This window comes from Lepisma saccharinum, chromosome 10 (assembly GCF_977018435.1).
Source record: "Lepisma saccharinum chromosome 10, izLepSacc3.1, whole genome shotgun sequence".
Classification (NCBI taxonomy): Eukaryota; Metazoa; Arthropoda; class Insecta; order Zygentoma; family Lepismatidae; genus Lepisma; species Lepisma saccharinum.
Genome location: NC_139238.1, coordinates 30,455,153 through 30,468,203, shown reverse-complemented (window position 1 = coordinate 30,468,203; position 13,051 = coordinate 30,455,153). Strand labels below are relative to the sequence as shown.

The following is a 13,051-nucleotide window of genomic DNA, read 5'->3' as shown; positions in this document are numbered from 1 at the left end:
CCTTTCGCAGCGTCCTGCTCTAACCACTACACCACTGAGACCGGCATCGCCACCTTGAACACGATGTTCGACAAATGACTACATGCAAGAACAAGATATTTTATTGGTCTTGTGGAAATCCACTCCCACTTTCTTGTATTCACTAATGGGAAGTGGACTGACCTTAGTGGCTCCCTATCTCCCGCTTGTGGGGAACGTCCCCTCCCTCCCCTCCTTGGGCGTTGCATAAGGAAAGAGGGGAGCGATTCTGCTAGGTCAGCGTTGGAACAACACTCGCACCCTTAGAAACGGTCGGCCAGTCTACGGGAAGAAGTCACTGGGACAACACAACATGCATACGACTCTTACTTTCTTTCTTGGCACGCTGGCGCTCGCCGTAGCGCAGACTGCTTCCAACACACGTGAGTAGCTTCTTTTCCTCGGTGAAGATCGTGAGAATGATTATAGCCTCATTATGCTTAGCCTATCTCCTGCTTCTTCTTATGTGCTTCTCATACATTTTTATCCAATTTTTCTTCTTTTCATTTTGTTGCTTTATCTCTCTCTCTCTCTCTCTGTCTCTCTCTCTCTCTCTCTTTCCCTCTCTTGTTTATTATCTGTCTATTTCTCTCTTTCTTATGCCTCTCAATTTTCTTTGCGTTATCTTTTCCCTCTTAATCTTTCCCTGTTTCCTCTTTCTCTTTGACTCTAAATCTTTCCCTGCTTTCTCTTTCCCCCCCTAATCTTTCCCTGACTTCTCTCTTTCCTCTTAATCTTTCCCTACCTTCTCTTTTTTCTTAATCTTTCCCTTTCTTCTATTTTTTCAATCTTTCCCTACCTTCTCTTTTCCCTCTAAATCTTACCCTGTACCTTTTTTTCCCTCCTAATCTTTCCCTTCTCTCTCTTTTCCTTCTTAATATTTTCCTACCTCCTCGTTCTCTTTTCCCTCTAAATCTTTCCGTTTCCTCTTTCTCTTTGACTCTAAATCTTTCCCTGCCTTCTCTTTGCTTCCTAAATCTTTCCCTGCCTTCTCTTTGACTCTAAATCTTTCCCTGCCTTCTCTTTGCTTCCTAAATCTTTCCCTGCCTTCTCTTTGCTCCCTAAATCTTTCCCTGCCTTCTCCTTTCCCTCCAAATCTTTCCCTGCCTTCTCTTATTCCTCTTAATCTTTCCCTACCTTCTCTTTTTCTCTTAATCCTTCCCTTTCTTCTATTTTTCCTCAATCTTTCCCTACTTCCACCCTTTCCTCCAAATCTTCCTCTCCCGTATCTCTCTTTCACCTATAAATCATCATCTCTCCTTCTCTGTTTTCTACCTTTCTTGCCTCAACATTCGTCCGCTCTCTTTCTCCCTCTCAATCCTTTCCTTACTGTCCTCTTTATAATTCTTTCTGTCTCGATGAAACATCCGCACTCACTCCCATCATTGCTTTACTTACATCACTTAATATTCTGTTTACTCTCCAATTGTCTTCGCCTTGATAGATCAAGGCCAAGCGCGTGGACAGCAATCTGAATCAAACTGGAGAAAACTTGCTCAAGAAGGTGAAAACAACATATATTGCCTGATCTCTGCTCCAATGATGTTAACCTCGAGCGCTGTGAAACGAGGTGTTACGGGATCAAACCAATCAACTTGTGCTTCATACACTGGCAAACATTTAAGTGTGATGTACTGACAGGTTTTCGATGTGTATGCGCAATTCACATTGCAAGGTATGTTTCGTTGAATGCTGAATCACGATATTAAAACACACGGTCCCAGGATCAAGTTTAGGCATGGGATTTGGTGTGTCTTCATCAATTTAATCTAATCATCATTGATTCTCGTCGTCGCGATTATCCCACGTGCCGTGTGCCACACAGGAGCGATGTGAAATAAGAGGAAATGAAAATGCAGAATCTCTCTTCTTCCCTCACTTTCTATATCTCATTCTTTATCCTTCTCTTATTCGATCTTTCTCTAATTTATCTTACTACAACCTTCTGTCTTTACTTTATTCTCAGTCTTTCAATTCTTCCTTCTCTCTCTCCTTATATTCTTCCTACCTTCTCTCTACACTTTTATATTCAAATCTTCTATCTTCTCACTACTTCTTCATCCTTCTCTCTCTTCTTCCTTCTCTCTTTTCTTCTCCAATCTCTCTTCTTCGATATCTCCTTTTCTTACTCTCCAACCTCTCTTCTCTTTTTTCTCTCCAACCTCTCTTCTCTTTTTTTATCTCTCTGACCTCTCTTATCTTTTTTTTATCTTTTTCCGACTTTTCTTCTCTTTTTTTATCTCTCCAACCTCTCTTTTCTTTTTTATCTCTTCAACCTCTCTTTTCTTTTTTTATCTCTTCAACCTCTCTTCTTCGATTTCCATTTTTCTTTCTCTCCAACCTCTCTTCTTCCTTCGTATTATATCTTCTACTTTCTTCCTCTTTCTCTCTGTCTCTTATCTTTCTTCTATCTATCTCTTTGTAAGACCTCATTTTATAATTCGATGCGAAAGATATCAAAGGATCTCATCTCGTTCGACATTTTAGTCAATGTGAACAGAATATATGAAAATGTCTCCTCCTAAATCAAAATCGCTTAACTAATGGGATCTATTCAGACAAATGCAGGGAATGAAGTCCTATTATGTATCTTGTTTTAACATAATATTATTTGCAAACTTGAGACGAGCCGCCGGGCTGGCTGAGCAGAGTGGTAGACTTACAATCTCACCACGAATCTGATCTGGTTCGATTCCGAGGTTGGGCATGGGTTTCCTTTTGTAGTTGCCCTTTTTACAAATTTCAACCATCGTTCATCCTCATTGGCCGAAAAAAAGAGGCAGAAAAGTTACAGATCACCCCCCGCACATGCAGTGAAAGCAGATGGAGAAAGGACCCCACACATTCATAATCTGTCATTTGTGGAGTTGATGTGATCAGCACCACTCTCCGATCACTTTTTCCCTCCAAGTACCCATTTAATAGAGGCTGGGTGCACCACACAACTCATGTAAACAAGGACATTGGAAGAATCCCCTCCTCACCCAGGGAATCGAACCCGGCAATTATGATAACAAGGCTTCAGATTTCCAGGATTCGTGATACTAATATGTGATCTCGTAATCGGATAAAGGATTTGAGACCGAGATGTTGATAATGCTGGATTTCAATTCGAACCGCTTCCGTGGCGGAGTGGTTAGCACAGTGTGCTACGATGCGTGGGGTTCCAGGGTTCGAATCCTGACCTGCTCGTGTGTTTCTTTGCGAGTGCATATCACCACACAAAGTGGCAGAGAAGCGAAGTAAAGCAAATCAATCAATTTTAACCCCTTTCGCAAATTGAATTACTTTAAGAATCAAGCACACAACTTAAACTAATAGTGTTCTGGCAAGGACTTCAATTCATAGCCTCGTGTACACGAAATGAGGGTCGGGGACTTGTTGGTACAAATATTCATAACAACAGAATTAAACCCATCAGATGTTTGAGAAGATAGTAAATCTTCAACAGTTGTTCTTTTGAAGGTCTGTTTGCAGGCAGGCTAAAAAATGTGAAAATTATTACCTGGAAGTCATAATATTAAAATGCTTTGTTGTGCGCATGCGTGGTTACTTGGGAAACGAAGCAGAGTTTTCCTTATCACTCTGACCGTTGTAATCTCGTTCAATTCGTGTGGCATTTTTTCGTATCGCATTTCTATCTTTTGTTTCCTCGTATTTCTCTTTCCTTCGCGGATTCGAGTTTCGGAGCGATGACGTCAATGATCTATTACGTTCCACTTAAGGCATCATCTGTCCTGACAGATATTCGCATGAGACGTTCTGCTTCGGCAACATGACTGTAGTCATTGGCGTCGCAGATGAGGGGGGAGGGGCAAGGTGGGCCATACACCTAGCGAAAACGTTACCCACCTTTGAATTTGATGTTGCCCACGAGACGACACGAGACTTTGGTCTGTCTCGTCTCGGAGATATACGCTTGTCTCGCCTCGGAGATGTGCGATCGTCTCGCCTCGGAGATATAGCTACGCTCCGACTCGGAGATATAGCTACTCTCGTCTCAACTCGGAGATATACGCTCGTCTCAACTCGGAGATATACGCTCGTCTCGCCTCGGAGATATACGCTCGTCTCGACTCTGAGATATAGCTACGCTCGTCTCAACTCGGAGATATACGCTCGTCTCGACTCGAAAGTTTCAGCTGTCCTCAGTGGCGGAGTAGTTAGCACATCGCACTGTGACACAAAAGGTCCAGGGTTCGAATCCCGACCTGGACATGGGTGTTAGTTGTGAGTGTCCATTCATCAATTTCATAGTATCGTCACTCGTCTTCATCTTCGCGTTTTGCCAAAAGTGCCAGAAAAGAGAAATTAAATGAACAAAATCAATCAATCAATCGAAAATATTTCGCTCGTCTCGTCTCGTAAAAGTTGTTAGCATGATATCCTGCATCAAAGTTAAAAGTGGGAAATAATGTTATTCCCAAAAGTGGATATAATCTTCAGGCATATTGCTCACTGCATAATGAATAGTCCTCGGATTTTGGGTTTTTAACCTATTTTTTCCTTTGCAGGTTAATAAGAAATAATAAGTTATGTCAGCATTTCATTAAAAAAAACGCAACAACTGATGAAGTTTTATAGTGCCTAAAATAACCTATTTTGCTTGTTAGAACCTATTTTAGATTTTTCCGCCTAAATCAAACTTTTTGTTTTAGGTTCTTGTGTACTTTTTAAGGTTTTTAAGGATTTTTTAATCACACAGAGGTATTTTCTTGCTTTGGTACCGAAAGAAGTCAATGATTAACGTGCTTCAAACAAACTTTCTGTCGATTTCTCTTCCTCCAAGTCCATGATGCTTTTCAAAGCTCTAAAGTCTAAACAAAGCAAAATGTCTGGCGCTACCGTTACCTGCACGATGGTTCTGTGCTTTGTGGCATTCCTGCCTTTCAAAGTAACGTTTCAACATTCAAATTTGCACCACTGTTTTGGTTGAAAGATCATGTTAAATACACAAGATGGTCCTCGCAGAAAAAAGCGAATTTTGACTGTGGATAACATGAAAAAAACTGTTGTGTATTCAGGGTGCTTACTGTATGACCATGATAAAATTCAACTATAATTCCTGTTTTTCAAGGCGAAATTTTCAAAAATTCAATGGTACAGGCAGATATTTCCTCTATTTCAACCACCAACTGAAAAGCGTGTGCGTGCTATTTTAGAAAGTCCAGAGCCAAAGGATAGGGTACAACTAATGTTTGTCAGGGGTGGTTGCATTTCAAAGCCGATTTCTCCAAAATTTATCCTTTACAATACCACACATATATCGACTTCTGACGTATTACCGCCTCTCACCACACACACACAAATATATATTAATAATATATGTATAGGGTCTGTGCGATACCAATGTATTCAAAAATTGAAATGTTTATTTTAATAGTTGTACCAAATCAGTATTTTTCAGGAATTTTGAACCAGTTTACATTTTTTGGAACCTACTTCAGGCTTTTTGAGCCTAATTTAAGATTTCTACAACCTATTTTAGTATTTTTAGAACCTATTTTAGGATTTTTAGAACCTATTTTAGGATTTTTAGAGCCTATTTTAGGATTTTTAGAACCTATTTTAGTATTTTAGAACCTATTTTAGGATTTTTAGAACCTATTTTAGGATTTTTAGAGCCTATTTTAGGATTTTAGAGCCTATTTTAGGATTTTTAGAACCTATTTTAGGATTTTTAGAGCCTATTTTAGGATTTTTAGAAGCTATTTTAGGATTATAATGAGAGTAAATAAAGTTCATCAGTCATAAGGACATTAATATTGACAATACAGTTTTTTTGTTGTTTACCGAAAGCTAGGTGGTTTCTGTAATCTACCTGGTTGTTTTTCTGGCTCGCATCTCCTCTTTATCCATCGTACTCATAGGGAACTTTCAGACAGAAGTGACAAGGAACAAACCACACGCGGCTTGCACCGAAGTGAATACACGAGCCCCTTCCCTCTATAAACAAGCATCCACCGTACATACGCTACCAACAGACCGAGGCGACACGATACAAGATATTAAGAAAACGATCCAGTCCGAGAGTCACGTGCTGTTTGTTGTGTCGCTTCGGTTCGGAAGGCTGCATTTCTTTCCGATGATTACTTTCCAAGCGACACTTTAGTGTGAAAGCTCTTTTAAGGGACCGTTTAGGACGAAGCGTTAGGCAACAAGCGACACGGGGTTTCAAACCGAAGAAATAAGCGACACTGGCCACTTTAGTTCATGAGCAAGCATTCACGGCTAGTGTTGCCCACGAGACGAGACTTTGGCCTGTCTCGTCTCGTGGAGTCTCGTGGAAATGCTGTCTCGTCTCGAAAATATTCGTTTGTCTTATGACACATGGTCAATCTCGTCTCGTCTCGAATTTTTAAAAGCCTGTCCCGTCTCGTCCCGTGGGCAACACTATTCACGGCCTATACGCGAACAACAGCCGATGGAACACGACACACTATATTAAAAAAACCCGGCTCAATCCAAGCTACACGCAAGCGACAAGCTACAAGCGCCATGTGCAGCTTACTGTGCCACTTTGGTTCAGAATGTTTCATGTAAGAGTGACTTCACACCGAAGCGGCAAGGGACATACGACACATGCTGATTGGCTCGTTCTATAGCGACAAGAACATTTCGCACCGCAGCGGCATGAGAAGCTGCACAAGCGTACGTTCTTTTGGTGACATTTTCAAACGACACATGTTGCGTGGCTCCCCGATGGAGCAGTGGTAGTGTCGTCGCCTCGTACTCTAGGTGTCCCGGGTTCGATACCCGGTGGAGGCACATGACACAAAGGTTAGGATCCCACTTTAAACTGTAGGTGCAGTCCCGATTAGCCTTTCTGTGCACAAAGTGGATATATAAAATCAAATCAAACCACATGTAACGTGTTGCTCGTTGGAGCTTTCATACCGAAGCGACACGCAACTGGAGACAAGCGGGTTTCCCATTGAATCAAAAAGCAATACAATTCCCTTTAGTCTACAGGCAAGCATTCACCGCGCATGCGCACTACCAACAAACACCGGAAGCAACTCGATGCACAGACTCGCATCACTCTGAGCAACACGTGCAGCTTCGTACGGTTTACAATATGTTCAAAAAGTTCCCATTCAAAGTACTTGTGGAGGACAGTTCTCTTTCACAATATTTTTACACAAATATACGTAGATATCTGAACGTATATCTGCAATACTATCACATATTTTTATAGACCTTGAATAAATTGAGAAAAGGAAGTAATGCTAGGATTCGAAAGAGGATTTAAAAACTACCCTGTCCTGTATAAACTTCTCTTCACTAGCAATAGCGCCAGCGGTTGAACATATTACACAACGACTCACAAGTGACAAAGCTGGTTAAAACTCTGGCGTGGACATCTGAATTTCAGTTAATCGTCATTCATCCTAGACGTCGCGATTATCCTAAAGAGAGAGAAACTACGTGAAATACAAATAAATACAAGTTCAAAAGCTCTCTCGTCTTCCGTTTTCCTACTACTTTCTTCTTCTTTCTCTCTCTCTATCTCTACTTCTATCTACTTCTTTCTCCATCTCTCTCTCACACATTCCTTCTTTCTCCCTCTTTCCGTATTTCTTTCTTCTCTCTCTTTCTTGTTCTTTCTCCCCTCTCTATGTTCTTCGTTCTCCACCCCCTCTCTCCCTCTCCCTTAGAACCTCCCCAATGTCGTAGTAGTAACGTCGTCGCCTTAAGGGATTCCGGGTTCGATACCCGGTGGATGCACATAGTGGTTCGGATCCCACATTAAACTGTAGGTCCAGTCTCGATTAACTTTCTGTGCATAAAGTGCACTTAAAAACCAAGAAATCAAATACGATCTCTTATATTTCTCTCTCTCTCTCTCTCTCTCTCTTTCTCTGTCTCTCTCTCTCTCTCTCTCTCTATCTATCTCTATCTATTTCTATATCTAAAAATATTGTTAACATCGGCGAAAATAGTGGATACGGATCGGGAATGGGGAAGGATGAACTACGTAGATTTGTGTGGGGCAAAAGAAAGGTCAGGATTGGCCTGGTTCAGACTGGGGGGATGGGCACAAGTTAAACTTAAACGGGAGGACAGGAGCGTAGAATGCCCGTTATGCGGCGAAGACGAGACGAAATTTCACATTCTCCTCCAGTGCCAAGAAACAGGGGAGGCAAGACAAAAATATATCAGGGAAATAAATGAAGATAACATTGAGAATATAATGACAAGCGTTATTAGGAGGGAGAGACCGGGGGGGGGAGGCACAAATAAGGAATCTTGGAACATTCCTACATTACGCCTGGGTAAAGAGAGCAAAGAAGTTCAGTGGGGATAGCGAACAGGTGTGAAAGGGGGGAGGATTACTAAATAAATAAAGTAATAATTAAGTGTGAGAAAATGTAGGAATCACTCAGGTAACAGTGCAAGTGTAGGGAAAGATTTGAAATGAAATAGTGTTTGTGAACTCCCAAGCAGTGTGAAGGTGGAAGCAGTCTAAAAGGAGGAAGGGTGTAGGGAAAGTGCACGCAATTTTTTTCACTTGTATGGTATGTATAGCTGTAAAGGCTCATACTGGAAATAAAATCAATTCTATTCTATTCTATCTATCTCTCCTTCTCTCTCTCTCTCTTCCTCTCTCAATGTCTCTCTCCCTCTCTCTCTCTCTCTCTCTCTCAATATCTCTCTCTCAATATATATCTCTCTCAATATATCTCTCTCTCAATATCTCTCTCAATATATCTCTCTCTCAATATCTCTCTCAATATATCTCTCTATCAATATCTCTCTCCCTCTCCCTCTCTCTCAATATCTCTCTCAATATCTCTCTCCCTCTCTCTCTCTCTCTCTCTCCCTCTCCCTCTCTCTCTCTCTCTCGGTGGTGCGAGACGAACGCGACTTTGCCGACCTTCGTGGCGGAGTGGTTAGCACACCGCGCTACGACGCCAGGGATCCAGGTATGGAATCATCAATTTCTTCATATCGTCACTCATCTTCATCTTCGCAATTAGCTAAATGTAGCAGAAAGGAGAAGAGTAAAATAAACCAAATGAATCAATCACCGAACGTGACTTTCACATATCAATTTTTTTTCAAGCTTGAAGGTTAGTACCTGAAACGAAACAGTATCTGTGTCAATTTCAGTACACTCATAATAAGAAAATCCTATTTTTCTTTCACTCATAACGTCGGTTTTCTACTATTTAAAATTACGACGAATGATGATTAAGTTGATGTACGGACAACCAACACACATGACTATATCTGTAATATGAATCCAGAAACTTGATTTCAGTTTTCTTATTTCGATTTGATTTATTTTACTTCGCTTCTTGAGACACTTTTGGCTAATTTGCGAAGATGGGGATGAGTGATGATATGATGAAATTGATGAATAGACATCACAAACGTTCATGCCCAAGCCAGGATTCGAACCCGGGACCCCTGGCGTCGCAGCGCCAGAAACTTGAGTAGAGTTTTCAATCGAGTGTCGCAACCACAGCTCGAATCTGTTTTTGACCCTACAATGTCCCGTGCGTCTCCAGCAATAGCTGATTCTTATTCTGTCGACTGTGAAAGTAAGAGTGTTTTGAAATAGCACTCTCACTGAACAAATACTGTTATTCAAAACTTCAGACGGCGGAAATTGGAAAAGGAAGGTTGTCACTTTTACTTCCTGTGAAGATAAAAGACTACAAGAGAAAATTCGAAAGGCTGTTCGTGATGTTTGTGAAATTAAAACCAAGGGTATTCAATCGATGACTTCAACTTGCGGTTAGAAAGGCAGCAGAATGTAAAGGACTAAAACGGTGTACCTAGGCTACTAGCACAAGCAGACAATGTAGACACACAGTAAAACCTCGTTAATCCGGACTAATGGGGGAGGAAAAGTTGACCGGTTTAACGGAAGTCCGGATTAACTGAAATAACCTAAAAGAACAGTAGAAAGTCCATTAAAACTCCGTTTATAGCAACAGAGCACGTGTATTATGGTGAATTTAAAGGGCATAGGCCTAAATACACTATACAGTACAGTACAAAGTCTGCGGGAAACAGAATTTCATCAGTGGTTGACTGCCTTCTCTTTTGGAAGTTCTCTTGTTGACTTCTAGCCACATTTAAAACCTTGCATTATTTTTAAGCAGGTAACGCAAGTTTAAAAGTTAGTGCAGAGGAAACTAAGTACATATCTGTAGGCCGAAGTATTAGAAAATAATCAACAGCTATTTACAACGAGGGTTGAGGCACAAGTCAAGGCAACTATTTGTTTTCGCGAGAGTGCGGGACCGGCACGGCGAAATACGCAAATGGAATGGGTCAGTGTATGATACTGTGGAATGTATGAACAATGCAGATCACGTGCACCAAACATCCTTAAAGATAGTGTCGTCCCACATGTGTTTACAAGACAGTAAACATACAAAGCTTTACAGGAACCAAAGAGGCGCATACTGTAGTAGGACACCATTCCCAACAGGTTCCACCATCTTCCTGTAGCATTTTCTGGCATTTCTCCCCCGAAGAACTGCTATTTTGATACAAGCTCTTCTGCTTCCGTCTAAAGCGTGCCTAAGTGGGTGGACTTACTCACGTGATGGCTGCCTTAGCCGAAACCATGGACAGAAGTGCGCATGCACCAACTGGACTTGTTCGGTGTCAAAATAGGCGTGACGATAGAAATGAAAGACCTCTAATTACGGACTGGAAGCAATGAGCTTTTTTTTTTGAAACTTTTTGAACTTTTAAAAAAGTACTTTCAGATCATTTTTTGGTGAAAAATTCCTTTATATTGCGCTTTCGCAAGATACGACAAGACCTCTTCATAAGAGCAATAATGCCTTGATCCAAAGGCACTTGATGTTACTCGTACTGGCTACGTCTTAAAGAATAGAAAAACACATCTGAACACACAACTGAATTTGTTGGTTAAATACGTATAAGCTCATTGTTGACGCGAAGATAGCGATTGTCGAGCAATTGCACCCAAGTTTTAATCTTGATGTTACTCGTATTGGCTATGTTTTAAAGAATAGAAAAACATATTTGAGCACATTGATGATCTGAATCTGTTGGTTACAATACTGAATAAGTTGATTGTTGACAAGATGTTAGAGATTGTTGAGCGATTTCTTACATACCTAGCAGAGGAACGACAGAGGAACAACAGAAAAAAAGTTATGAAAAACTTTGAAAGTTCATGTTCAAAGGACTAAAGAAACAGTTCGTAATTCGTGGTAACCGAAATTCGAGTTAACAGATACAACTTTCTATAAGATATAATACATCCCTGCCAGGACCAACATTTTGTTCATGTTAACCGAGTCTTCGTCTTAAGTGAGTTTGTGTTAACGAGGGTTTACTGTATGTAGAGTTATATACTTCTTAATAAACTTAAAAATTACAATCTTGTGTGGTGCAATGACTCACAATCTTCAAAATAGTTGTTCCAAATAGAAATATGAAGGTATGCTCGCCGCCATGATAGTATCACCCTCTCTACGAAATGTTTGACTTAAACTTGGCCCATATAAAAAGGCTTACGTTTCCGGTCTGGTACCTGGAGGTCTGTGGCAGCAATGGCATTTTGAGAAGGTAAGGGTTCCGTGAAAATCGTTTGCTGCGGAAACATCAATGAAGTAAGTATATGTTTCAAATTATGGAAGGGTTCAGAATTAAAATAAAAACAAGCAAATCTATATAAACGAAATATCACAGCGTAGTTTGCTGGTGCTTCTACCTGCTTCCCCTCTCGCGTTTGGAATAGACCTTTCCAGGTAGTTTTGGCTTCCCTGGCTGGACTGTAGGTCTTCCAACAACAGACGACAGATCTCCCAGTTGCGGGAACTGTCACGGACAGTTGTGGCTGTAACGATCTCATTGACTTATCAGTGGGATCGTTACAATCCAGGACTGTCCTCTGAATGTACCAGAAAAATCTTCCTGACAAACAGTATTTTTCAAGCTTTGATATTTTCCTAAAGCCTGACCTTAGGTACTAGTTGTTTGTACGAGCGTTTAGCATTCTGAGGGGGTTGCCTAAAAATACACCTGTTTCTAGTGTTGCGTTTGTCTGTGAAGAGCATGGGCGGAGTTTGAGCTTTTGCTTTGGAGGGGCAGACTCTGGGAGAAGCATATGATGTACCTGAGGGTTGTTGAATATCCCCTAGCTCATAAGGGGTCCGGAGACCTTCCCCCGGAATTTTTTTTTTAAAAAAACAACTTAAAAACACTGAGTTCTAGGCCTTTTAGATTTGAAAATGTTAAATTTCCTCGCTTAAGTAAACAAATATTAATTAGTATATTGGTTGTCAGTTTTAAAAGAAGCAAAACAGTACGATTATTGCATTTTGCATTTCATTATTTTTTTTATTGATACAATACTAGTATTACTTTAAAAAGTTACGGTACAATAGTAAGCTTCAGAAATTTTAGAAAAATTAAATTGAAAAGTTCTTTTGATGCCTCAGCAGTAACTGTTGACTCAACACAAAGTCATGTTACGTTTTTCTTTCTTCAAACTGCACACATCAATCAAATCGTCTAAGACCCGCACATGCCATCATGCCAAACGTCAAGATTTGCGGTATGGCTTCATAACAAAAATGTAGTAATTGAACTAAATCATGTGTTATTTTTTTAGTAATTTTTAAGTTGGGGGTCCAGGCCCTGGCTCCTCCAGAACTCCGCCTATGGTGAAGAGACCTTGCGAAAATTTTGCTATTTTTTTAAACTTTTTCTTTTTATATGCGAACAAAGAATATGAACATTGACAGAAAAGGTAAAGTTGCTGACGCAAATGGCATTGATCAACTATAGAGTAGTTGACATCACTACTATTTGTTAAAAATCACTCGGACTGAAGTCCAAATAATCTTTGAATGTGTTTATGGAAAGTTAAGCATACATATTGAAGAGTATCATTTTTATGTTTGTTAACCTTTGTTTAAAAAAGAAAAAAAGATCAGTTTATACAGTTCTCTATTTTAAGGGTACGAAAGATTGTACAGTCATGGACACATCTAGGTTGTAACCATATCATATCACATCAATGGGATCGTTACAA

At 40.4% G+C, this 13,051-nt stretch overlaps 1 protein-coding gene across 1 annotated transcript in view; it reads left to right on the top strand.

The window, feature by feature from the left end:
- The first annotated feature begins 249 nt into the window (after nucleotides 1-249).
- LOC145994295 (protein takeout-like) overlaps nucleotides 250-13,051 on the top strand; it is a 50,546-nt gene continuing 37,744 nt past the window's right edge. Inside the window, exon 1 of the mRNA XM_083130399.1 lies at nucleotides 250-401. Within this exon, the coding sequence (XP_082986525.1) occupies nucleotides 332-401 (70 nt within the window). The 5' untranslated portion in view covers nucleotides 250-331. The remainder of the gene's footprint in view (nucleotides 402-13,051) is intronic.